We start from the raw sequence: 27467 nt of genomic DNA, 5'->3' as shown, positions 1-27467 counted from the left end.
TTTTAAACTGTTTATATTAATTACAGAAGTAAATTTAACATCCATTGGCTCAGTACTCGTTTTGCAAATGAATATCACTTTAAAACAGAAATTGGGTGTTTTGTTCAGCAAACTAATCCCTTTTCAACAACATCCCAATAAACTTCTCCCAAAATAACCATTTTTATTTCACTTTCTTTACTCTGTACATGTCCTTGAGTTTACGTCTGGTGTTGCTGTCAATTTCTCTTGATTCTTGTTCCTGGAACCTATTGTTTCTTAGAGTCATAGAACAATACAGCACAGAAACAGGCCCTTCGGTCCATCTACTCCATGCCAAACAATTAATCTGTCTAGTTGCATTGACCTGCAACCAGACCATAGCCCTCGAAATCCCACCCATCAATTTATCTATCCAAATTTCTCTTAACTGTTGGAATCAAACCCAGATCCACCACTTACACTGGCTGTTAGTTCCACGCTTGCACCACCCTTTGAGTGATGTTTCCCCTCATGTTCCCCTTAGATATTTCACTTTCCACCCTTAACCTAAGACCTCTCACTGTAGTCTCATTGGAACCTCAGTGGAAAAGACCTACTTCCGCTTACCCTATCTACACCCTCACAATTTTGTATACAGAATTAGTTAAAAAGAATTTTTCTAACTTTCATGTTTCCGGTGGAGTTTTTCTTGGTGAATTGTACAGACCACCTTTGGCTGTTTACATTGAAATGTGAAGCCATCAATCACATTACTTTCTCTCCACATAATTCTTCAAAAAATAAATGATACCGAATAATCTCTGTGCAATTCCATCTAGTATTACTGATCAAAGTATGTTTATAATTTGTGCCAAATGGACCCAACTCCTGACTAATTAGAATTATGTTCTTCAGACAGGAATGAAAACAAAGCAAGATGTTAAATAATTTGAGGTCCTGAAGTGTAGTGTCTGATTTTTCATTATTTTCACCTTAAAGAGATTTGATTCGTATCAATATTGGCTCAATAGACATAGGTACTTTTCCCAGTATTCGTAAGGGTAATACCCTAGTCACACTCCATCTCCCAGCAACCTAGCATTGACCTCTAGGTAGTTATTTGAAGTATAACTTAAAGGAAAGCAAAACTATTTATGTATATGCTTCTTATAGAAATTAGTGATTTTTAGCATGTATCATTGGCTTTACTGTCAAAGTTGTCTCCCACAGCTCTCACTTTAACTGAAGATTGGCATTTAGTACCATCCCTAAATCAATTATTCAAGCATTAATGCTACATACTGTAATCCCTGTATTGCCCAAGGTAGATTCTTTGTGACTGCAGTTCTAGACCTAAACGTCGCAGATCTGAGGCTCAGTGTTTTAATTCCAGCCAATACACATGTACTCAACCAACCTTTCAGACTAAGCACTCTTAGACCCTCATTCAGAGTGGAATCAATCCCAGTAAGTTGTTTCCCACTTCGATGACTATTTTTAGTTAAGATGATTCTATACTTTTTCAAAATTCTACTTTTCTGTTGCTCTGCAGAGTTTATTAAATCTGCTTAAAATCTTTCTTTAGGCTGGGCTTTGAGCTCATGCCTATGGTCTCCTTGTTGCCCCAACCCTTTCCCCAATAATTAGCTTTCTCTAAAAACCACTCTTGACATGATAAACCTCTCAATAGTGAACAAGGTGTTACATTTCCCTAATTAACAGATATTTGTTAGCTGTGTCAACCTTTGAAAAATATAACTGTCATTAAGAATATATGGATGCCTTTATTGCACCTTTGGAAGTAACAATGATGGTTTGGAACTATTTTTAATGTCTTTATCTTTTGCAGTATATATACAAAACAGCCTACCGCAAGCAGCTTGGCCACCATGTAGGTTTCCACAACATTAAAGATGATCCTAAACTGGTCTGGTCCATGCACCTAGCCAAGATGCAGAGTGACAGGGAATACAAGAAGGGCTTTGAGAAAACAAAGACCAAGTTCAACATGCCAGTGGACATGCTGAACATCCTGTTGGCCAAGAAATGCCAGACCCTGGTCAGTGACATTGACTACAGACATCACCTGCACCGTTGGACCTGCCTCCCAGACCAGACTGATGTGATCCAGGCGAAGAAGGCCTATAATTTGCAGAGTGATGTAAGTACAATATCAGCAGCATTTAGTCATTAATGTTATTCTGAATTACAGGGTGCAATTCAATAGGAAAAACAGAATAGGGCTAAACTTAATCCATTTCTGATCACACAGAGTTTTGATCTAGCAAACTTTTCTCATTAAGCCGGCCAGTGGTGTAGTGGCATCCACACTGGACTTTGAGGCGAGCCGTCCCGGGTTTGAATCCAGCTGGCTCCTTGCATACTTTCCATCTACGCTGGGTTGGGCATCAACCTAGCAACTCAACCTCATTAAAAACAGACGAAAATGTTAACGAAATGGCAAGGTTGCTGCCAGATGTGCCACAAGGAATGGAAAGGAACAGTAAGCTTTTCTCACAATGTTCAAAAAAATTTGGATTCCACTCATTGATTACATAGCACGACTTAGACCTAAGAATATCAGAGCAGGAGGGCAACTTTCAGCCCTCCTAACTTAACTTTATTTAATGGTATTGGTATACAGGTATGGCATGAAAAAAGTAGGGAACTCCTGAATGAGATAAAACTGAACTGTATCTTAACAACATCAATTAATCTTGGTTGCATAAACATGAACAGACTTGTAAACAAAAATCTATCAATTTCAATTTTGAAGTTTTCAATTTGGTTAACGTCTATGTCAGGGGTTCCTAACCTTTTAATGCCATGGAGCCTTACCATTAACCAAGGGATCTGTGGACCTTACTTTGGGAACCCCTGGTCTAGATGTTTGGGGAACCTTTACAGATTTAACCGATTTTCTGAATTAAAGTGAGTATTTTCTATCTATTCCATAAAACCTACAAAATTCTGAAAGCTCTAGATATATCCATGTAAATTAGGTAGTTCTCTGACTGCAATTACCCTGAAGACTGGAATCCACTTTCCGGCCTGGAATTTTGCTGAGAAAATATTGTATTTGATTTTCCCCTGTGTACAGTCAATACTCTGAATCTCACCAGGGCTTTTCATTTCCCTCCTGTCAGTGGGTCTAGTATTTACCCAATGCAACTGCCAGAAACCTCAACAAAGGTCATACTTACTATAGCTGAAGTACCTCCAAATATCACGTAGGAAGCATGATGAGTCTCAGTGGCCAAAGGAGATGATACACCTAAAATGGTGATGGGAGGATGTCTTACAATCTTTATATTTTTTGTTTTATTGAGGTACGGCGTGGAATAGGCCCTCCAGCTCTTACAGCTGCACTGCCCAGCAACTGCTGATTAAATCCTAGCCTAATCATGGAACAATCTACTATAACCATTGAACCTAGCAATGTATTTGGACTGGGGAGGAAACCCACACAGTCACGGGGAGAATGTATAAGCTCCTTACAGACAGTGGTGGGAATTGAACCCAGGTCACTGGTTCTGTAAAGTGTTGTGCTAACCACCATGCTACTGTGCCGCTGCCTGGTGCAGTGTAGGTTGGCACCTACTCCAGAACAATCAGACAAAAATGAAAATAAAATCTCTGCCCCTTTACAGAGTTCTGAAATGATTTTCCATTGTCTTCCAGATTGTATACAAAGCAGACCTTCTGTGGCTAAAAGGAAGCGGATGGTCTCCTCTTGAATCATTAGATGTAAACAAAGTTAAAAAAGCTGGCCAGATTCTGAGTGAGAGCAATTACCGGCAGCATCCATCAAAATTTAAGTTCGCCATCTTGACCGACTCCATGGATATGACCCTGGCAAAGAATAATGCGCTTACAATGAATAAGGCAAGACTACGTTATTGAAGCATCCAGTTTTTGTAAAAGTGTCAAGTTTCGTATTCAATTTTTTTCCAAGAATTTTATCCTAAGCAACAAAGAATCTGCAATATATATAAGAAGAATAAATAAAATGCAAGAAGCAAGAGCAGATATAGCCAATTGGCACCTTGAACTTGCTTAATCCATCCTTTGAGTTTAAGATTACATTACATCTGTGCAAAAGCTTCTATATTAACCCTTTCATTCTCAGGATCATTCTCATGGAACTTTGCTGGACTCTCTCCATGCCAGCACATTCTTTCTTAAAGACGGGGCCAAAACCTGCACCCAACACTCTAAATATGGTCAGACCTCTACCTTGTAAAGCCCCAGTAGTGTGCCCTTGCTTTTATGTTCTAATTGTCTTGAAGTAAATGCTAACATTGCATTTGCTTTCTCACTCTACAAGTTAATCTTTGGGGGATCCCACACCAGAACTCTCAATTCCCTCTGCACCTTCAATTTCTGAAATTGCTCCCCATTTAGAGAATAGTTGACATCTTTATTCCTTCGACCAAAGTGCATGAGCATGCACTTCCTCACATTGTATTCCATCTGCTACTTCTTTGTCCATTCTCCCAATTTGTTCAAGCCCTTCTGCAGACTCTTTGCTTCCTCAACACTACATGCCTCTCTGCCTATCTTTGTAAATCTGGCCATAACGCTATCAATTCTGTCATCTACATGTAACGTAAAAAGTAGTGCACTCCACATGGACCCCTGTGGAACACCACTAGTCACACAAGCCTTAAGGAAACCCCATACTGACTTTGGCCTATTTTATGATGTGCCTCCAAATACTCAAAACATCTTCCTTATTAATACATTCTAACACTGACAAACACTGATGTCAGGAAAACCAGCCTATGAATTCCTGTATTTTGTCTCCCTCCCTTCTTAAAGACTGGAATGATATTCACAATTTTTCAGTGCTCTGGAACCATTCCAGATCTAGTGATCTTTGAAAGATCAGTACTAATAACCAAATAACCTGAATGTCCCAATGCACCTGCATATTGAAATCCCCCATAACTATCATAATATTGCTCTTTTGACAAGCCTTTTCTGTCTCCCATCTAGTCTGTGCCAAACCATTAATCTCCTAGTCCCATCGACCTGCACACAGACCATAGGTCTCCATACCCCTCCATGTACTTATCCATGTACATTTCTCTTAAATTTTCAAATCAAACCCACTTCCACCACTTGCACCGACAGTTCGCTCCAAACTCTTACCACTCTCTGAGTGAAGAAATTCCCTCTCTTGTTCCCCTTAAACATGTCACCTTTCTGCCTTAACCTGTGACCTCTAGTTCTCGTCCCACCCAACCTCAGTGGAAAAGCCTGCTAGCATTTAACCTGTCTATACCCCTCATAATTTTGTTTACCTGAGGTAGAACTGTTTCAGTATGTTCTAATTAAGTCTTCTCTAAGGACGTTTAAGTTATGGCAAGGGTAACATTTACTGGTTATCCCTAAGGTTTTGCTAGTAAAAACGTTGATCCCATATACCTGTCATTTTAATTTTCTTTCTTTCAATTTATATCAGAGGCTTTACACAGAAGCCTGGGAGAAGGACAAGACCAAGATTCATATTATGCCTGATTCTCCTGAATTCCAACTGGCCAAAGCAAATGCAATGAACATTAGTGAGGTAAGTGCCGGTTCACTGCCAAGTTGGGTTTGTATTCAGCGAAAATAATTCTCTGCAAGGCATTTCAGTATAAATAATTTACCCAAATAGAGTTCAATATTCAAGTGTTCTGGTGCTAAAAATGTTCATGTAGTTCTGCTTTATACATTTAACACACCATATTGATAAACAAAGTGCTTCTTAGTAAAGTAATCAGACAAACCTTTGGCACTGTAAAAATTGGAAGGTGTTCGACAAGTTGATGAAATGGATACATGTTTTAAAGAAGGAGGTTTTAGGCACAAAAACTATAAAGTCTGCAGATGCTGGAAATCCAAAGCAATACACACAAAATGTCTCAGCAGGTCAAGCAGCATCTATGGAAATGAATAAACAGCCTATGTTTTGGGCTGAGACATTTCTTCAGGACTGAGAAGGAAGCCAGATTAAAAAGGTGGTGTAGGGGTGGGGGTAGAGGCTAGCTGGAAGATGATAGGTGAAGCCAGTTAGGCGGGAAAAGTCCAGGGCTGGAGAAGAAAGAATCTGATAGGAGAGGAGCGTGGACAATAGGAGAAAGGGAAGGAGGAGGGGACCTGAGGGAAGTAAAAGGCAGGTGAAAAGAAATAAAAGGTTGGCATGGGGGCTGAATTTTTTTTACTGGAAGGAGAAATCAATATTCAGGCCATCAGGTTGGAGGGTACACAGATGGATTATAAGGTATTGCCCCTCCACCCGGAGGATGGCAACATCTTGGCAAAAAAGGAGACCATGGAAAGAAGGTTTGGAGAGGTTTGGGAAGGTACCGGTGTTGTGCTCTAGGCAATTGACGGCATAGTCATTAGAAGCAGGATAAAGTGATTGAGAGATCTTTCAGGGGCCAGTATTTGAGGAGCGCTGAGTCTGAACTGGTTGCAGGTCTGAAAGGGATATCCGTGCTTTGATTGTGAAATCAGAATCACTGACCTAAATGGCCTGGAATTTGGTGTTTGTGACAGCAGTACCATGCAATGAAATAAAGTTACTATAAATGATCAAATAAACAAATAGTGCAAAAGAAGAAATGATGATAGCCCATAGGTTACTTTTCTGTCAATTATTGTTACTTTTAAAATTAGCAATGCATCTATGAACAGGCCAACATCGAATTTAATATACATTGTTCCCAAAGAGAATTGTGCTATCAGATTGAGAATTGAAGACCTTCTGGATCCTACTATAAACATATATTTACCTTCTCCCTGCCCCCCACCCCGCTTTCTGCAGGGATCACTCCCTCCGCAATTTTCTTGTCCATTCATCCCTCCCCACAAATCTCCCTTCCGGCACATAGCCCTGCAAGCAGCCTAACTGCTACACTTGCCCATTCATCTGCTCTCTCACCTCCATTCAGGGCCCCGAACAGTCTTTCCAGGTGAGGCAACACTGCACCTGCAAATCTGCTGGGGTCGTCTTTCGTGTCCAGTGCTCCCAATGCGGCCTCCTCTACATTGGTGAGACCCGTCGTAAATTGGGGCACTGCTTCATCGAGCACCTCCGCTTCATCCACCACAAACGGAACTTCCCGGTGGCCAAGCATTTTAACTCTGATTCCCATTCCTTTCCGAAGTGTTGGTCCACGGCTGACGTGTCAACTTGTGCCAAGATGGGACCACCCTCAGGGTGGAGGAGCAACACCTTATATTCCATCAGGATGGCCTCCAATCTGATGGCATGAATATTGATTTCTCCTTCCAGTAAACAAATTCCCCCCACCTCCCTCCTCCCCACTTCTTCTGTTCCCCACTCTGACATTTCATTTCTTTTCAGCTCCTTATCCCCTCCCCTAGGTTCCTTCCTCCTTCCCTTTCTTCTGTGGTCCACTCTCCTCTCCTGTCAGATACCTTCCTCTCCAGCCCTTCATCTTTGCCACCTACCTGGTTTCACCTATCACCTTCTAATTAGCCTCCTTTCCCTCCCCTACCTTTTCATTCTAGCATCTTCCCACTTCCTTTTCAGTCCTGATGAAGGGTCTCAGCCCAAAACATCAACTGTTGATAAATTTCCACAGAAGCTGCCTGACCTGCTGAGTTCTTCCAGCATTTTGCATGTGTTGCCCTGGTTCTCTCAGTTCATGGATTTCATTTATTTACATCTTTAATTTTTTTACTGAAGCTCACAAGTTGTCGGTAAATTAAATTGTCAGTATTGAAAATGTTCCAATCTGATTCATGGTGCTGTGATAAGTCATACATGAATGCAAAGGTAGAGAAGGAAATATTAGGAGAAGTGATGGAAGACTTGGCCTCATTGTAGCCTTTGAACCCTAATTGTCTTCCTACACCCTACACTGCAGTTTTTCTGTACACACACTATGCTGTGTTCATTTATTGCATTTCCTTCTGTACTATCCTGATATTTTGGAATGATCTGTATGGATGACATCCAAAACAGATGTTTTTCACTGTTTCTTAGTACAGGAGTCAATAATAAACCAATTAACAAGGTAATGCCCATAATTTATAAGCCTATATCACAAATCCTAGTGGGTTGTGTGTAGTATTAGGCAAATATTTCTAAATGGCCTATGTATCTGATTGGAACAAACTTTAGCTTTGGGGAATTGCTATGCAGTTAGAATGACACATTTTTTAATATGTTTGTCCATTGGTTTCATAGAAATTATACAAAAAGGATTATGAAGGACTAAAGAAGGAAGGATATGATCTAAGAAATGATGCAATTTCCATCAAGGCCGCAAAGGCTTCCAGGGACATTGCCAGTGACGTGCGTATAAAACAATTTTGTCCATTTCACTTCTTAAGGTGTTTAGAATCAGAAATAACTTTTGACTTTATTTACTGTAGTACAAGTATAAAACGGCATATCGCAAGCAACTTGGCCACCATGTTGGATGCCGTAGCATTCAGGATGATCCCAAGATGGTCTGGTCCATGCACGTGGCCAAGATGCAGAGTGACAGGGAGTACAAGAAGGACTTTGAGAAAACCAAGACCAAGTTCAACATGCCAGTTGACATGCTGGACATCCTGTTGGCCAAGAAATGCCAGACCCTGGTCAGTGACATTGACTACAGACATCACCTGCACCGTTGGACCTGCCTCCCAGACCAGACTGATGTGATCCAGGCGAAGAAGGCCTATGATTTGCAGAGTGATGTGAGTGATTCAAGTCCAACACGACCCTTTTTCCAGCATAAGATTTGAAATAACACCGACAGAGCAAAAGTTAAGATAGTAAATATAAGCTTCTTGAAACTTGTCAGGATATTCGATGAGTTAGTTCCTTAATGTTAGTTCCTTAATATGTTTGAAATATATATTTTTTATTTATTTGGTGATACAGCGCAGAATAGGTCCTCTGCCCCTTCGAGCCGCACTGCCCCGAATCTCCAACGGCCCCAGTTTAACCCTACCCTAATCTCAGGAGAATTTACAATGACTAATAAACCTACCAGGTACAACTTTGGACTGTGGGAGGAAACTGGAGCATCTGGAGAAAACCCACACATTCCATAAGGAGGATGTACAGAGACTCTTTGCAGTGGATGCTGGGATTAAACTCTGAACTCTGGCACCCCGAGCTGTAATAGGGTCATGCTAACCACTACACTACCGTGGTACCCAAATATTGCTTTGGTTTAAAATGGTTAATTAATAAATAACTTTTATAGTCCAATGCTTTCTATGCAACTGTTTAAAAATCTGAAGGGATGGCCTGCTAACTCCAGAATGTAGGAAATGCTCAGGTCATAGGTAAATTTGTTGAGAACTTGCCAGCAAGTTACACATGATAGGATTCCTGTCCCAGACAGCCAGCAATCACTGCAGTAAAGGTCCAGAAGTTTAGGGCTTCTGCGTATGTACAGATATCCCAAATTTGCTGGCTGATTTCGATTTACAACACTCTTTTCATGCACCAATAATTTAGTAATGGTGCATAAAATTGTGGCAGTTTCCTAGTAATCTGAATCAAGGATTAGATTTGTGAGTGAGAGTGTCAATTATGAGACTGTAAACATCATTTGTGTTCATTGAATTTGCTTTAGCATTCTTAATTGTTTAAAAGTGTTTCTGTGTTTTTTAATATGAGACATAAAAAATGTTTTAAAAAGAATAGTTATCAAGTTTTAATAGTTTTTGCGGTAACAATAGGTAACATACTCAGTTCTTTTTAACTTAACAGCTTAGTTACCTCTCAAAAGTTTCATTCCAAGGTTAAATTTCATTGGCAGGACTTCTTTTATCCCAAACATTATTAAATATTACATCATCCCCAAATATTACATGAATAAAAGGCCCATCAATATTCTTGCCCTCACCATATAGGATCACATCAGCACTTACCAGCTACCCTGGGGAAGAACTGCGTAAAGTATAAACACAAGAGATTTTGCAGATGCTGAAATTCCAGACCAAAACACAAATCAAAATGATGGAGGAACTCAGCAGGCTAGGCAGCATCTGTGGAAATGAATAAGCAGTTGACATTCCGGGCTCTGCATGAAGTACTTTCCTGTCGCTTTGCAAGTCAAAGGCTTATTACTGGGAACAAATTCTAATAGATTGTTACCCTATCAAGGTAAAGCCTATTCTTTTTGACTGATGATCTAATTAATTAATTTAATTAATGGCTCCGTCTGTCCAAGTAGACAATGGATGCGCCCGATTTTCTGGAGCGCAGGCCTGAATGATGAATATGGAGATCCTGGGCTGCCCAGACATCAAGACCCCCTTCTTGGCCTCGTGGATGTGGTCCAAAGAAATGTGAAGCAGTAGATTTGGCATCAGCTTGGCTGCAGGAGCTGCCGGGAGGTGACATGATACGTCATCCAACCACCTTAGGGGCTCCACTCCGGATTTGTGTAGGGTTTACTCCTTAGCCTTCTCTTCTCTCAAGGATACCCACAAGGCAGTGAGATTTGTAACCCTGGATAGGGGCCCATACCGGGTACTGTCAGCCGAAGCCAGCTGAGCCCGGGACTCGTGTAAGGCAGGGTCATCACGCCCTGTGGTAGAGCCACTACACACTACACACTGATCTAATTAGTACTTCGCATAAATATCAAACAGAATGTAAAGACAGAACTAATTAGCCTCATGTTGATGGCACAGGTTGTAAATGTGCTGAAAAGTGCATTGAGGCAGTAAAGTAGTGAAACGGTGTTGCAAGCTGATAATGTGGAACTACTACTTAAACTATAACTTTGACCTGTCCTAGTTTACCTCAGTATTTGCAGTTCTGCATATATTTTGGTATACTGTACACTTACAGCTTTTCACTGAAGTGCTATATTATAGGAGCTCATTGGACTAGAATCTATCCTTAACATAAGAGATTCTGCAGATGCTGGAAATCCAGAGCAACACACACACAACATGCTGGAGGAACTCAGCATCTATGGGAATAAGTAAACAGTCAAGTAAACCATTCAAAAGGATGCAGTCATAGAGTCATAGAATACGACTACATGGAAATAGGCCCTTCAGCCCATCTAGTACATGCAGAAGCATGAATCTGCCTACTCCCATCGACCTGCACCTGGACTATAGCCCTCCACACCCATCCCATCCCTGTACCTATCCAAATTTCTCTTAAGTGTTGAAATCAACCCCGCACGCACCACTTGCTCTGGCAGATCGTTCCGTGCTCTCACCATCCTATCCTCGGAGTGAAGATAATCCCACTCACATTCCCCTCATGTAAAAGGATCTTAATACAGCAATCTACTTTTATTTCCTCCCTATTTATAATGCTATCACTCTACAAATTAAGAGAGATTTGGTGGATTAAGAACACTGTAGAGGAAGCCAAAGTTCAAAAGTTTAAAGTTAATCTATTATTGAAGTACATATATGTCACCACATGCAACCCTGAGATTCATTCCATTGTTATACAGTAAATCCAAGAAACACAATATAATTAATGAAAGTCTGCATCCAACAGGACAGACAAAAAATACAGTGCACAAAAGACAACACACTATGCAAATATTAAAAGAATGAATGAATAAATAAATAAATAATCAAGCTAGCATTAAATATCAAGAACATGAGATGAAAAGTCTAAGTCCATAGGTTGTGGGAACAGTTCAGTGATGGGGCAAGTGAAGTTGAATGAAGTTATCTCCTTCTGTTCAAGAGCTTGATTTTTGAGGGGTAATAACTGTTCCTGAACCTGGTGGTATGGGTCCTGAGGCTCCTGAAGGCAGCAACAAGAAGAAAGCATGACCTGGATTGTTTGGGTCCTTGATGATGGATGCTACTTTCCTGTGAGAGTGCTCTGTGTAGATGTACTCAATGGTGGGGAGGGCTTTACCCATGATGGACCAGGCTGTATCCACTACTTTTTGTAGGATTTTCCATTCAAGGATGTTGGTGTTTCCATACCAGGACATGATACAGCCGTCAATAGCTTTCCACCACATATGTACTGTATAGAAGTTTCTCAAAGTTTTAGATATTATGCCAAAATTTCACAAACTTCTATGAAAGTAGATGTGCTGCTGTGTTTTGTTCATAATGGCAGGAGAGATCCTCTGAAATTATAACACCGAGGAATTTAAAGTTACTGACCCTGTCCACTTCTGATCCCCTGATGGGGTCTGGCTCTAGGACCTCTGGTTTCCTCCTCCTGGAGTCTATAATCAACTCCTTGATTTTGCTGATATTGTGTGAGCTTACATGTGCAAGGAAGCTCATCTTGCATCAGGCAAAAGGCACTGCCACAATTGTAAGTGACAGGAAATGATTGTTGAGAAAAAATCTGCTATAAGATAACATATCTCCTGCCCTTCACTCAAATCTCAAACCATTACACCTATTCTCAGCTTGAACTAATTTCCGTGGTGTAAATAGAGTAACTCTGCAAAAATTTCTGTCCTTCATTCTAGAATCAATACAAATTGGACCTTCAGTGGCTAAGGGGTATTGGATGGTCTCCCCTTGAATCGCTAGATGTGGTCAAGACCAAAAAGGCTGGTGAGATTCTGAGTGAGAGCAACTACCGTCAGCACCCATCGAAATTTAAGTTCACCAGCTTGTCTGACTCCATGAATATGACCCTGGCAAAGAATAATGCACACACTATGAATAAGGTTGAATTATTTTATTCTGCTTGATAGTTGGAAAATATATATTTTTATCGGTAAATTTGTTTGGCCCATGAGAAAACTAACTTGCCTGCACATGTTTTTCAGCACGCATATATTGAAGCATGGGAAGCAGACAAAACCAAAATTCACATCATGCCTGATACACCGGACATTATATTGGCTAAACAGAATCAGATTACCTGCAGTGATGTAAGTGTGAGAAATTATTTTGAAGACACTTTTGATAATAGCATTTTACTACAGTAAGGGAGGGCATTTAATGGGGCTCAAGATGGTTACCAAATATTGATTAACATGATTAAGATAATCTAATGTTTATTGTGCAGGTCGAGTAACCTAGATGCCAACAGAACAAATAGAATCATAGAGTCATAGAAAAGTACAGCATAGAAACAGGTCCCTTGGCCTGTCCAGTTTGTGCCAATCCATTTAAACTGCCTACTCCCATCAACCTACACTGGGACCTTAGCCCTCTGTACTCCGACCATTTATGTACCTATCCAGTCATCTCTTAAACGTTGAAATCAAACTCACATGCACCACTTGCACTGGCAGCTCATTCAACATCTTCACCACCCTCTGAGTGAAGAAGTGTCCCCTCATGTTCTCCTTAAACTTCTCACCTTTCACCCTTAACCTATGACCTTTAGTTGTAGTCCCACTCAACCTCAGTGGAAAAAGCCTGCTTGCACTTACTCTATCTATGATGATGTCTGTCTCGAAGGGCAATAGAAATATAGCGAGTGCTATGGGTCAGTCCATTGTAGAGGTGCAACACCTGCTATGGCTTTACAGCCGCAGCAGATCTTGCTGCAGTTTCTGCAAGTGAATGTTAATCGGTGACAGCTTATCACTTGTGACTGCTGCCTCCCGCTACCTTGGCTGCTCACAAGGCAGTGAGGTTATTTACCCATAGCTGTCTATACCCCTCATAATTCTGTATACCTCCGTCAAATCTCCTCTCAATCTTCTACATTACAAGGAATAAAATCCTAACCTATTCAACCTTTCCATATAATAGTGAAATTAACTTTAATAGTTTGCTCATTTGTGAAGTAACTTACTGTTTGTTGTTTAGAAAAATGCAGCATAAAGAGCCATACATTCAGGTTTACAGGTGAGCAAGACAGGAGAAGGAGATGATCTAAAAATGTGAACAGTTACAGACCAAGGGGTTCAAAAGGAGAAGTGCATTTATTAAAAATATATAAGATAAATTTTAAAAAGTAAAAAGCAGCAATTATTCAGAACATTTTTATGAAAAATTTAACAAATGGTGGAAGGAATTGTAAAAGCAGAAATATATTCTGCACAATCCAAAGGGCAAACTGCATCTAGGACACTGTTGATTACAGGTGTGATATTGTGTATATTGTTCTGCTTCCCATAGAAACTGTACAGACTTGCTATGGAGGAGTCAAAGAAAAAGGGCTATGACTTGCGACCTGATGCCATTTCAATCAAAGCAGCAAAAGCCTCCAGAGATATTGCCAGCGATGTAAGTGGCCTTGTGTGTTTCGTCATAGAACGTAAAATGTCAGTGTTAAATTTTTAATTACACGGAGTTAACTGTACTTTTCATGACCTTTGTTATAGTACAAGTACAAGACAGCCTATCGTAAGCAACTTGGCCACCATGTTGGCTGCCGCAGCCTTCAGGATGATCCCAAGATGGTCTGGTCCATGCACGTGGCCAAGATTCAGAGTGACAGGGAGTACAAGAAGGACTTTGAGAAAACCAAGACCAAGTTCAACATGCCAGTGGACATGCTGGACATCCTTTTGGCCAAGAAATGCCAGACCCTGGTCAGTGACATTGACTACAGACATTACCTGCACCGCTGGACTTGTCTTCCAGACCAGAACGATGTAATTCAGGCAAGGAAGGCCTATGACTTGCAGAGCAATGTGAGTATTTAATCCCTATATGTATTTACAGCACTTATATTCTTAACAAAATGTTCAACAGCTCCTCATGGAGTGAGCAGATTATAGCAATTACACTTCAAAGAGAAATTGTTGAGATATCCTTGAAGAGCCTATTCTGTTGCTTTTGGTGTTAATCAAATGTTTTTGTGTTTTACTGCATGAGAAAGGGAAAGGACAATTGGTAGTGTATCAACCCAACTTGACAGTAGAAATGCTAGCGTGTCAGGCCAGAAGTGAGTGTCGTTGCTATTACGAAGGAGAAGGTGCTTGGAACACTGAAAAGTCTGAATACAGATAAGTCAACTGGACCAGATGAACTACAAGCCAGGATTCTGAAAAAGATAGGTGAAGAGAGTATGGAGGCATTGGTAATGATCCTTCAGAATCTCTCGAATCTGTAATGGTTCCAGAGGTCTGGAAAATTGCAAATGTCACTCTACTCTTTAAGAAGGGAGAGAGGGAAAAGAAAGGAAATTATAGGCCACTTAGCCTGACTTCAGTGATTGGGAAGATGTTGGAGTCGATTACTAAGGATGAGATTTCAGGATATTTGCAGGCACATGATAAAATAGGCCAAAGTCAGTTTGGTTTCCTTAACAGGAAATCTCGCCTGATCAATCTGTTGGAATCATTTGAAGAAATAACAAGCAGGGTAGACAAAAGAGAGTCAGTGGCTGTGGTATACTTGGATTTTCAGAAGGCCTTTCACTATGTGCCGCACATGAGACTGCTCAACAAGATAAGAGCCCATGGTATTACAAGAAAGATACTAGCATGGATAGAAGATTGGCAGACTGGCAGGAGGCAAAGAGTGGGAATAAAGGGGTCCTTTTCTGGTTACTTGCCTGTGACTAGTGGGATTCTGCAGGGGTCTGTGATGAGACCGCTTCTTTTCATATTATGTGTCAATGATTTAGATGACAAAGTTGGTGGCTTTGTTTCTAGGTTTGCAGACAATATGAAGAGAGGTGGAGGGGCACCACCTGAAGATAGGTTTTGAATTAGCAAGAAGTCTACAGAGGATTTAACAGATTGGAGAAGTGGCAGATGGAATATAGTGTAGGGAAGTGTACGGTCATGCACTTTGGTAGAAGGATTAAAGGCTAGGCTTTTCGAAACGGGGAGAAATGTTTAAAAATCTGAGGTGTAAAGGCACTTGGGAGTCCCTGTGCAGGATTCCCTAAAGGTTAACTTGAAGGTTCAAATGGTAGTAAGAAAGGCAACTGCAATGTTAGCATTCATTTTGAGAGGACTAGAATACAAAGGGAAGGATGTGGTGCTGAGGCTTTATAAGGCATTGGTCAGACTGCACTTGGAGTACTGTGAGCAGTTTTAGAGCTTTATCTAAGAAAAGATGTTCTGGCATTGTAGACGGTCCAGCGGAGGTTCAGGAGAATAATTCTGGAAATGAAAAGTTAAAGTATGAGGAGCATTTGATGACTCCGGGCCTGTACTCACTGAACTTTAGTAGAATGAGGGGGAATCCCATTGAAATCGATCAAATATTGGAAGACCTAGTTAGAGTGGATGTGGAGAAGATGATTCTTATAATGCGTGAGTCTAGGATCAGAGAGCACAGCTTCAGAATAGAGGGATGTCCATTCAGAACAGAGATGAGGAGGAATTTCTTTAGCCAGAGGATAGTGAAGCTGTGGAATTCATTGCCACAGATGGCTGTGGATTCCAAGTCATTGGGTATATTTAAAGTGGAAGTTGATGGGTTCTTAAATAGTCAGAGCATTGAAGGTTATGGGGAGAAGGCAGGAGAACAGGGTTGAGGGGGATAATAAATCAGCCATGATGGAATGGCAGAGCAGACTCGATGGACTGAATGGATTACTTCTGCTCCCGTGTCTTATGGGCTTATTATCAGAAACAGTGGACACGTTCGTAAGGACTTTTGATAGTACTGCTATCAGGAGGCTATCAGGGCTTCAGTGTCACCACCCGAGACTACTTCCAGAGCACCCCTCTTTGAAGACCACAGCGGTGAGGCCTAGAATTTGTTTTGATGAATGATTTACATGATGGTTGCAAGAACAGCACTGGAAAATCAATTTGATGCACAGGTTGGTTGAAGTATGATCTTCCCAATGTTTTATCCCTAATCCTGATTCTCACTTGTTTGTGTGAAACAGAACCAATACAAGTCAGATCTGCTGTGGCTCAAGGGTATTGGCTGGATGCCCGATGGATCCCTAGAATATGAAAAGGTGAAGAAAGCTGGAACAATTCTAAGTGAGAAAAACTATCGGCAGCACCCTGGTACTTTTAAATTCAGCAGTTTGATGGACTCCATTCCGATGACATTGGCAAAGGTCAATTCCCACAATCTCGACAGGGTAAGGCACTTGCTCATGTAAGGAACTACAGCTGTCATTGTATGCACACCATGTTTTAGATTGTTGAAAATGATCTATACTTACAACAGAACTTATTTAAAGCCACTCCACTGCCAAACTTCCACGAATGGTGAGAGTCTGAGAACAAGGTACAATTTGCATCAAGCAGGAGTAGGTTCCTGATTTTTAGAAATCAAAACCAAACAGCTGAACAATTAGGTCAAGTGAGTAAAACTGTTATATAAGATTATTATAAATCTGGCAATTATTTAATTAATTCATAATATTTCCTGCACTTGCTATCAATTTCTAATGCCTTAATGAGATGGCAGACTAAACATTTGCAGTCCATGTCATGAACTCCTATGTAGAAGGTTCCAGAATTTTGACTCAGTGATGCTGAAGATGTATTTTTTAGCTATGAGGTGAGTGGCAATGTTGCCGTACGTCTGTTCTTCTTATCCTACTCTCCTACGGTAGAGATGGAAGGTGACTCCACTCCAACTTGTAGTCAAACAGAATCACAACTTGATAAATTGCAAAGGGACTGGATGCTTGGTTTGGTGGGTTGGATGCTAGTCAAGCCAGGTGTGTTATCTAGAATAGCGACAAGCTTCTTGGAAGTTGTCAGAGCCAGTGGAGGGGAGACTAGTTTGCATGATGAACTAGTCTCTGTTCACAACTCTTAGTAATTTCTTGCAATCTTGGGCAGGGCGTTGCAATATTCACCACAGAAAACATCCTATCTAGCTGCATCTGTAGAAGTTAGTAAGACTCATGAGGAACATGCTGAATTACTGAGCAAGGAGAGGCATTGATGTTCTTTCTAAGCTGTAGCATCTAAGTGATTGGCCCAGGAAAAATTCCCAGTGATATTTCATCATCATGATCATTACGTGCTGTGTCATATAACATAGGCAATAATGGTCCATGACTATGATTGTTCTTAGAAAAATTTTCAACAGAAGTCGTTTGCCATTGCCCTCCTCTGAGCAGTGTCTTTACAAGACCAGTGACCCCAACCATTATCAATACTCTTCAGAGATTGTCTGCCTGGCATCAGTGATCATATAAACAGGACTTGTGATATGCACCAACTGCTCGTACGACCATCCACCAACTGGTCCCTTGGCTTCATGTGACTCTGATCTGGTGGGGGGGGTGGGGGTGAGGGGAGCTAAGCCAGTGCTACAACTTGCCCAAGGGTGACCTTCAAGTTAGCAGAGAAAAGGAGCGCCTTGCACCTCCTTTGCTAGAGATGTGTCTCCACTCCGCTACCCAGGAAATTGAAGCTCTCCTCCATCTCCACTTCTTCAACTTTGAGACAGACAGGGGTGTGTCCTCCAACCTACTTCCTGAATTTAGTCATCAACTTTTTCATTTTGCTGAAGGAAGGATTGTTGCCTTGACAACCACCTCTAGGCTTTCTATCTCTTCCCTGTACTCTATATCTTCATTACATAGAACATAGATAGATAATGTTCAAAATTAGCCAACAATACCAAAACTGGTGTCAACTTAACCTCAACTTGATGATGACAGGCTGGACGAATAAACATAGAACAATACAGTTCCTTCAACCCATGATGTTGTGCTGACTCTTAATCTACTCCACGTTCTATCAAACCTTTCCCTCCCACATATCAGTTATTTTACATCCACATGCCTATCTAAGAGTGTCATTGCTTTAGATATTTGAGATACAGCTCACTACAGTGGTGTCGTCTAGAGACTTGGAAGTGGAATTAAAGCAGAACTTGATCGCATTTGTGGGTTTATAGCCGGTACTGCTAGAGGCTGAGAATACAGCATTGCAGAGCACAGTGTCGAGAAAATTCATGGTGGAGATTTCATTGCTTATCCTTACTGACAGCAGTCTGTTTTTGGTTAGGGATCTAGTGTCATAGGAGGGTACAGAGTTTAGAAGTTTATTTGGAATTAGGGTACTGAAGTCAGAGCTATAATCAATAAACAGTTTTCTGACCTCATGGCTCTGTTATCCAGATGATATAGAGCTGAGGATAGGACCAGAAAGATGGCATTCACCATGGACCTGTTTTGGTGTAGGTGAATTGCAATCAGTCAAGGTCGTCTGGGGTTGCTGGAGTTGATACATCCCACAACCAGCCTCTTGAAACACTTCAAGATGACATGAAGTCTCAAAACACTTTTCCTTCTATTTTACATGATTTAACATTAGGAAAAGTGTTGAACAGCTTGCTATGTGAGTTCCACCATGATCTACATCAAACGTTCCCAAACTTTTTTTATGCCATGGACCAATACAATTAAGTAAGGGGTCTGTCTTCCCCTCCACTCCCTCCCCCCCGCCCATTGATTGATATTGCTCTGACTTCAATATCATAATTCCATAGTTCCTAGGTTGGAAACTCCTGATGTATCTTAGGTACATCATTTGGATTTTGGTGTGTATGGGACACTTAATTATCGGATCATCTGTGTTACACATGAATAATTTCGCCAGTGATAAATTATGAAAGTTGATTAATGTTATCCCTATAAAAATATCTCTCTGCAGCGTTTGTACACAAAAGCATGGGAGAAGGATAAGATTAATGTTCACATCATGCCAGACACACCAGAGATCCTGTTGGCAAACCAGAACAAACTCAATTTCAGTGATGTAAGTAGGTGCAAATATTTCTAAAGGGGATAAAAGATTACAAATGTTGCAGTGTGAAAGTCTATTTCATCTGTTTTTGTTTATCTGTAGAAACAATATAGGCTTGCAATGGAAGAATCGAAGAAAAAAGGGTATGACCTGCGTGCAGATGCTATCTCCATCAAAGCTGCTAAAGCATCGAGAGATATTGCCAGTGATGTAAGTGATTGATATTTGTTATTACTTTAGTTTATCTGATATATATCAAATTTTGGACAATTTTCCTATCATTTCTGATGTAGCGTTTATACACGAAAGCATGGGATTTATTGCTTTTTAAGTGAAAATGACAATTTTGACTTTAACAGTACAAGTACAAGACAGCCTACCGGAAGCAGCTTGGCCACCACGTTGGCTGCCGCAGCATTCAGGATGATCCCAAGATGGTCTGGTCCATGCACGTGGCCAAAATTCAGAGCGACAGGGAGTACAAGAAGGACTTTGAGAAAACCAAGACCAAGTTCAACATGCCAGTTGACATGCTGGACATCCTGTTGGCCAAGAAATGCCAGACCCTGGTCAGTGACATTGACTACAGGCATTACCTGCACCAATGGACCTGCCTCCCAGACCAGAATGATGTGATCCAAGCAAAGAAGGCCTATAAACTGCAGAGTGATGTGAGTGCCTTTTTATATCCTTGAATATTTTTGAAAAGTTAATCAGAAAAATTGTGAAATAACTTTCATTATAATCCAAGAATGCACCTAGCCTTTGTAACAAAGTTGGAAGATTGAAATTTGCATTTTCATTGGCCTAGTACTGCCAGTCTTATATTGGTAACATGGACTGCTGACGTTACCATTATCACTGGGTATGTCTGCCTATGGTGTAGGGAAAGAATTGTTTGGATTGCTTGCTGAACATGTTTAAATTCTTTTGGTACACCCAAGAAAGTGTCAGTAATTCAGGATGATAATCCTTATAATTTAAGAGCTCGTTTTTGGTTCAGATTATCAGTGTATTCCAGACTGGGTCATGACCTTTGAGCTATTTTTGAGTTCTTGCTCTGTAAGCATCTTTTCTTCAAAAGTCCACACACTGAAGATGGTGGTAAGTTTCACCATTGATATGTGCCTTTGCTGAGAGGTGGCTTGAGAGATAGGAAAACCAGTGAAAGTTTTTAATGGTCTCGTTATACCATTTATTTATTTAGAGATACACCGCAGAACAGGTCCTTCTCTCCCAACAAGCTACACCGCCCAGCAACCCACCCAGTTAGCACCAGCTTAATTCCAGGACAGTTTACAATGAATCTACTAACCTCGTAGTTCAGTACCACTTAACTTACTACCCGCCGAGAGTCCCCTAACTCCAAGACAGACCTCTTGTCTCCAAGCTTCGGCCATCATCTTTGACTTCTGGACACCTGATCGATCTGCAGGCTCCAATCTTCGGTAGCAGCTATGGGGCTAGCCAGTAACAGGGCCCCAAACTCCAGGGGTGCATACTGACCAGCTCTCACACCTCCTTTTGCCTGGGACCCCACCAACATGGGACAGCCCAACATCCATGGATGTCCTTGTTCACTCCTCCACATCACTAGCCTTTGAACGCAGAGTGGAGGCCTGATTTCTAACTCCTCCACATCCCTGTCCCTAAACGCTAACCTGACCCTTGACTCCCCTCTCCGTACCCAAGACCATCAATATGAACTTAAAAAGCAGCTAAGTCTGAGTTCCAATCTAGACAGAGGCCGAAGTTTGATACCATCTTGACTGCAACAGTGGATGGATCCTGCCCAATTCCACTTCCTCAGCCATCTCATTCATAAACAATGGTGATTTGCCTATTTGTGAGGTATTTGTTGCCACACTAGCTTCAAAAGCAATGTATTGTGATCAGATGTTATACAGACATAGTATTTTACTGTCAAGATAGTCGAGCTTGCAGTGCAGTGTACGTATTTTATGTATTGAGGGTGGTTCAAGAGTAGAAAAAGCTGCCAGCAGAAGTGGTAGATGCAGGTTCAATTGTAACATTTAAGAGAAGTTGAAAACCCTGAATGAATACCTTGCCACTGAGGTCTCATCACTGGGACAGCAAGCTGTTTACCGTTTACTCTTTACCTGTGCTGTGCACTATAGGCATTTTGAATTATACTTCATCAACTTATTTATGGTAATATTTTGGTTTATGGGCTGTGTGTGATATATGCTTTGTGGGTGCACGTTGATCTGGAGGAATGTTGTTTCGTTTGGTTGTATATATGTACAGTCAGAAGACAATAAACTTGAATTTTAAATAGGGGTAGGTACATGGATAGGAGAGATTTGGAGGGCTATGAGCTAGATGCAGGTGGATAGGACTTGGCAGAAGACCAGGCCAGCATGCACTCGATGGGCCGAAAGACCTGTGCTATAGTATTCTGTGACACTATATAGTGACTTGTATTTAAAATAATATTGAGGACGCTGAATATTTGAAATTAAAAGCACAAAAAGCTGGTAATACTTAATTGGTAAGGTAGCATTAATAGGAACAGAAGCTAATGTATGTTCTTCTGAAAGAATAACTCTATTGTTGCACCCTGATTCTACCTCACCTCTAAATACTTACAGCAATTTTTGCTCATCTTACTGACCTGAAATGCTTACTCATGTAAATTCTAACATCACGGATGTTATTATTATTGTCAACCACAGCATTGATAAACATGAAGGTTACACAACAACAACAACAACAACACACACAAAATACTGAAGCAGTTCAATGGGTCAGGTAAAGGAATGAAGAGTCAATGTTTCAGACTGAGACCCATCAGCAGGTTCTGCTGAAGGGTCTTGATCTGAAATGTCAACTCTATTCTTTTCCATAGATGCTGCCTGGCCTGCTGAGTTCCTCCAGCGTTTTGTGTGTGTTGCTTAGGATTTCCAAAATCTGCAGAATCTCTTGTGTTTAAGGTTAAACAAGACTTTTTAAAATTATCTTCCAGAATGTATATAAATCAGACCTCGAATGGTTGAAGGGTATTGGATGGTCTCCTGATGGTTCACTAGATGTAATCAAAGCCAAAAAAGCGAGTGAGATCCTGAGTGAGAAAAATTACCGCCAGCATCCAGCAGCGTTTAAATTCACCAGCTTGAATGACTCCATGGATATGATGCTAGCAAAGAATAATGCGCACATTATGAACAAGGTCGGACTCTTCATTTGGTTGTTGGAAATTGTACCTTGAATGTTCACCATCAAAATGCTAAGCCTTGTAATGATTTACTTTTCAGCGGGCATACATTGAGGCCTGGGAAGCAGACAAAACCAAAATCCATGTCATGCCGGATACTCCAGAGATTACATTGGCAAAACAGAACCAGATTACATGCAGTGATGTAAGTGTGTAACGCCATTTTCAAATGATAATCACTCACAATGTTACTTTATATTTAGGGTAAATATGTAGGTCATCATCATCATCTCATTATATTCTGTGTCGTACGGCATGGGTGATCATAGTCTTATGAACATGATTGTTCGTGGCAAATTTTTCTACAGAAGTGGTTTGCCATTGTCTTCTTCTGGGCAATGTCTTTACAAGACAGGTGACTCCAACCATGATCAATACTCTTCAGTCTGCCTGGAGTCAGTGGTCAGATAACTAGACTTGTGATATGCACCAGTTGCTCATACAATCATCAACCTTGCTCCCATGGCTTCACGTGACCCTGATTGCGGGGGCTAAGCAGGTGCTACATCTTGCTCAAGGGTGACCTGCAGGCTAGTGGAGGGAAGGAGCACCTTACTCCTCCTTTGGTAGAGACGTATCTCCACCCTGCCACCCATGGGTACAATATTCGTGTTGTGAATTACTGAATCTGTAGTTCAGATGGCAACATTCTTAATTCAGGTCTATGAGATTAATCCAACTATAATAACCAGGAAATGAACTTGTCTAGGCCAGGGTGGATATGAATGAGTACTTGTGTAGCTGTTTGGAAAGCTAACCCCAAACACATTACTGACTACCTGGAATTCAAATGAAATTTCTATCTTTAGCCTCCTACTTTGCACATTGAGAGATTTTTGCCCAGCACTTTACCTGGAAATGAGTTAAAGGAAGTTCAAGGCTCAAGATTGTTGAGCATCATTTCCAGTACACAAGTGTGAAGTTCAAGTTCAAGTGTAATCATCATTCAACCATACCCATGAATACAGCCAAATAAAACAACATTCCTGTAGGGCCCAGGTGCAAAATACAATCCCAACAGTCACATACAACACGCAGTACATATACTGCATATAATTCTGATGGCAGAAAAACATACTTTTAGAAACAAAATAGGAAAGAAATAATAATATCGCCCAAGTCCCTGAGTGTCATGGCCTGTAGATTGATGGTGCTTGGACATGGTCCTGGAGCCATGTTCCTGCAAGAACAAGCACACAGCAGTTCATCATCTCGCACAAGTGCAGCTACAGACGAACCAATCCAGCTTGTTTTCCACTGAGTGAACACTAGAGGGCAGCACTGACGGGATGGGGCCGGCCCCCAACCAGTACAGAATCCAGCAGTACAGAGCTGTCTCTGGCGTCTCCTTCCCCAGCGGCCGCAACCGGCAACGCTGATGCATGAGGGCTTGGTCTGTGTGGCAACCTAGACCATGCAGCTCCACTGCAGTCGGTCTCAACAATGACCAATGAATCTGACTGGAAATGATAAAGCAGTGGTGGAGGTATTGATCAACCTTACTGCTTGGGGAAAATAACTGCTTGTGAGCCTGGTGGTCCTGGAATTGCCTTCCCCCCGATGGTAGTGGGGCAATCTGGCCATGAATAGGGTGGGTGGGATACTTCATGATGTTGCTGACCTTTCTCCAGCACCTTTCTATATACCTGCCCTTGGCTGGCAGGTAGGCTGGTGCCAGTTTGGACTGCCCTTTGTAGAGCCTTCCTGTCCACTGCAGTGCAGTTCCCATATCATTCAGTGATGTAGCTTGTTAGGATGTCCTCAACTGTACATCTGTAGAAGATCATGAGAACTTTTGGAGTTCACTTTTGTTTAGAAACTATCACTAAGAATATTGCCTCGTCTGTCCCAACAGAAACTGTATAGACTTGCAATGGAGGAGTCTAAGAAGAAGGGCTATGACTTGCGATCTGATGCCATTTCAATCAAAGCAGCAAAAGCCTCCAGAGATATTGCCAGCGATGTAAGTGAACCAGTTTATTTTATGCTAGTGAACGCCTATACCGTATCTTGCCACTTTCCAAGTGCAGTTACCTTGAGTTGAACTTATTACATGAAAGCAACATAGTTTTCTTGACTTCTGCTTTAGTACAAGTACAAGACAGCCTATCGTAAGCAACTTGGCCACCACGTTGGCTGCCGCAGCCTTCAGGATGATCCCAAGATGGTCTGGTCCATGCATGTGGCCAAGATTCAGAGTGACAGGGAGTACAAGAAGGACTTTGAGAAAACCAAGACCAAGTTCAACATGCCAGTGGACATGCTGAATATCCTGTTGGCCAAGAAATGCCAGACCCTGGTCAGTGATATTGACTACAGGCATCACCTGCACCGCTGGACTTGTCTTCCAGACCAGAACGATGTAATTCAGGCAAGGAAGGCCTATGACTTGCAGAGCAATGTAAGTACACCTTCAAAAATCCCTTTTGGAATTCTTAAGAAATTGGTCAGAATATTTGAGAAATTACATTCCTCATAAATGAAGAACTTGTGCAGGTTTCTATTGTATTTTTAAGCTCTCTGTTTGAGGAAAGCATTTAGTCCTCCATTATCTCAACAAGTCTGATCTTTTGTTAAGAAAAAGGAAATTTCTTCCTTAGTATTCAAAAGAACTTGGCCTTGTTGGTGTTAGTGTGGCAGCTTATTTCATTATCTGATTGTATACTGTCACGAACTCCGTGACGGGAATAAAGAACCAGCAGAGATGGAAAACGCTTTTATTGCTATTAACTAATAATATTTATTAGTAACTATGCAATACAGTAATATAAATGTAGATAAACCAAACAGGCTAGCAATGATTTTATATATGTAAGTAAGTATATCAGTAAGTGTGGAAATATATATATATGAAAAACCAAGCTTCCTTAAGTCTAGGGGTAAAAAGATACAGTCTTACGATGATGAGTAAAGTTCAGTTCAGTTCAGTTCTTGGTATTGAGTTGAGTAGTGATGGAGAGAGAGAGAGGGAGAGATCTGAGTCTTCAAGTGAGCTGACGCCATCGATCTTCTCGTTGTCCTTTGAAATCCTTTAAAAGTCACCCACTGTGACTTTAACAAAGGGGACCGATTTTCTGTGATGGAGCTATCCCCCAGGCGAGGGTGGACACATGGACAACTCCCCACCAGTCAACCCCTTTCATTTTCACTGCAAGAGCGACGGATCGATCCTCCAAAACCCACTTTTCCTACGGGCACAATAATGCTCATTCAGTGTCCAGAACATGTGTCTGAGGTCTATCATCTGACCTCCTATATTATCTCTCCATGCTGAGCATCAACTGTCATTCAAATAACTCCTCCTTCCTCTCTATGTGAAGAAATGCGAGCAGGCAAAAAGTCCTTGAAGAAGTATCAACAACCTGCTAAAAATCATAACATTAATTGTCCATTTAATAATGCCCTCAGTCACCATAGCAACTTATGAGCTGCTCGGTGACGTCTCCAACTCCAACTCCAACTCAGTAGAAATCCAAAGTTACTTCCAGTGCCTTAAAGTGACAGTCCAACCATTAATCTTCACCTCTTCTCTCTCTCTCTCTCTCTCTCTCTCTCTCTCTCTCTGTCTCTCTCTCTCTCTCTCTCTTTTACAAACAAGCTGTCGGTAATTAACTCTCTCTCTCTTTTCAAAAGCATAGTTCATAGGGGTAATTCAGGATCCCATCACAATACAATTCACAGATATCAATTTTGCACAGAGATCTCAGTCCTCCTGCAGAGATTCTGGATTATACACCGATTACAGTCCAATGAAGGCAGCCATTCATTTGTTGTCTGGTGGACCAGCTGGCAGCTTGTCTCAGAGCAAAGCGATTCTCTGGTGAAAGATCTGCCTTTTGAAAGGCCAGGATAGAGTAGATGTGAAGAGGATGTTTCCTATAGTTGGGGGGTCTGGGACTAGAGAGAATGGCCTCAGAAAAATTGGATGTCCCTTTAGAACAGGGGTTCCCAACTTGCAGTCCACGGACCCCCTCATTTAATGGTAGGAGTCCATGGGATAAAAAAGGTTGGGAACCCTTGCTTTAGAACAAAGATGAGAAGGAGTTTCTTCAGCCAGAGCGTGGTGAATCTGTGGCATTCATTGCCACCGATGCCTTTGGTGTCAAGACAGTGAGTGTATTTAAAGCAAAGGTTCATAGTTTCTTGATTAGTCAGGGCATCAATGGTTGCTGGGAGAAGGCAGGAGAATGAGGTTGAGAGAGATGATAAATCAGCCATGATGAAATGTTAGAGCAGATCTGATGGGCCAAATGGCCTAATTCTGCTCTCTTGCTTTATGGTCTTATGGTCTTTTCACACTTTCCTCTGGATGTAAAAGTGTGATTCATCAGTCCTCCATAAGCTATTTATTTGAAATAAGCTGTCACTTTAAACGCCATTTCATTCCTTTCATTATCTGTGCTGTAATTCTGAGATGCTCAGTATTGGATTCCTACAGTTCATTCAATTGCTTCAATGTTAAAAATACTAGGGGACAATTTAACTGCATAAACTGTTTAGGAATGCGCATGGAAAATCATGAGGCTGGGAGAGTCTAGGACCAGAGGGCACAGCCTCAGGATAAAAGGATGTTCTGTAGAACAAAGATCTGGACGAATCTCTTTAGGCAGAGGGCGGTGAATCTGTGGAATTCGTTGCCAATGATGGCTGTGGAGACCAAGTCATTGGGCACATCTTAAACAAAAGTTTATAGGTCCTTAGGTTCT

The 27467-nt window shown here is 41.3% G+C and overlaps 1 protein-coding gene across 11 annotated transcripts in view; it reads left to right on the top strand.

Annotated features, from left to right (window-relative positions):
- Positions 1–27467, top strand: part of neb (nebulin) — a 355138-nt gene that overhangs the window by 126766 nt on the left and 200905 nt on the right. For all 11 annotated transcript variants that reach the window (XM_072258677.1, XM_072258676.1, XM_072258675.1 and 8 more), the window contains exons 49-65: positions 1811–2122; positions 3643–3846; positions 5429–5533; positions 8168–8275; positions 8356–8667; positions 12402–12605; positions 12708–12812; positions 14014–14121; positions 14220–14531; positions 16691–16894; positions 19434–19538; positions 19629–19736; positions 19886–20197; positions 22513–22716; positions 22802–22906; positions 24617–24724; positions 24851–25162. In XM_072258677.1, the coding sequence (XP_072114778.1) occupies positions 1811–2122; positions 3643–3846; positions 5429–5533; positions 8168–8275; positions 8356–8667; positions 12402–12605; positions 12708–12812; positions 14014–14121; positions 14220–14531; positions 16691–16894; positions 19434–19538; positions 19629–19736; positions 19886–20197; positions 22513–22716; positions 22802–22906; positions 24617–24724; positions 24851–25162 (3228 nt within the window). The remainder of the gene's footprint in view (positions 1–1810; positions 2123–3642; positions 3847–5428; positions 5534–8167; positions 8276–8355; positions 8668–12401; positions 12606–12707; positions 12813–14013; positions 14122–14219; positions 14532–16690; positions 16895–19433; positions 19539–19628; positions 19737–19885; positions 20198–22512; positions 22717–22801; positions 22907–24616; positions 24725–24850; positions 25163–27467) is intronic.

Source organism: Mobula birostris, chromosome 5 (genome assembly GCF_030028105.1).
Source record: "Mobula birostris isolate sMobBir1 chromosome 5, sMobBir1.hap1, whole genome shotgun sequence".
NCBI lineage: Eukaryota > Metazoa > Chordata > Chondrichthyes > Myliobatiformes > Myliobatidae > Mobula > Mobula birostris.
The sequence above is the reverse complement of the archived record's forward strand: the minus strand, read 5'-3'. Positions and strand labels throughout refer to the sequence as shown.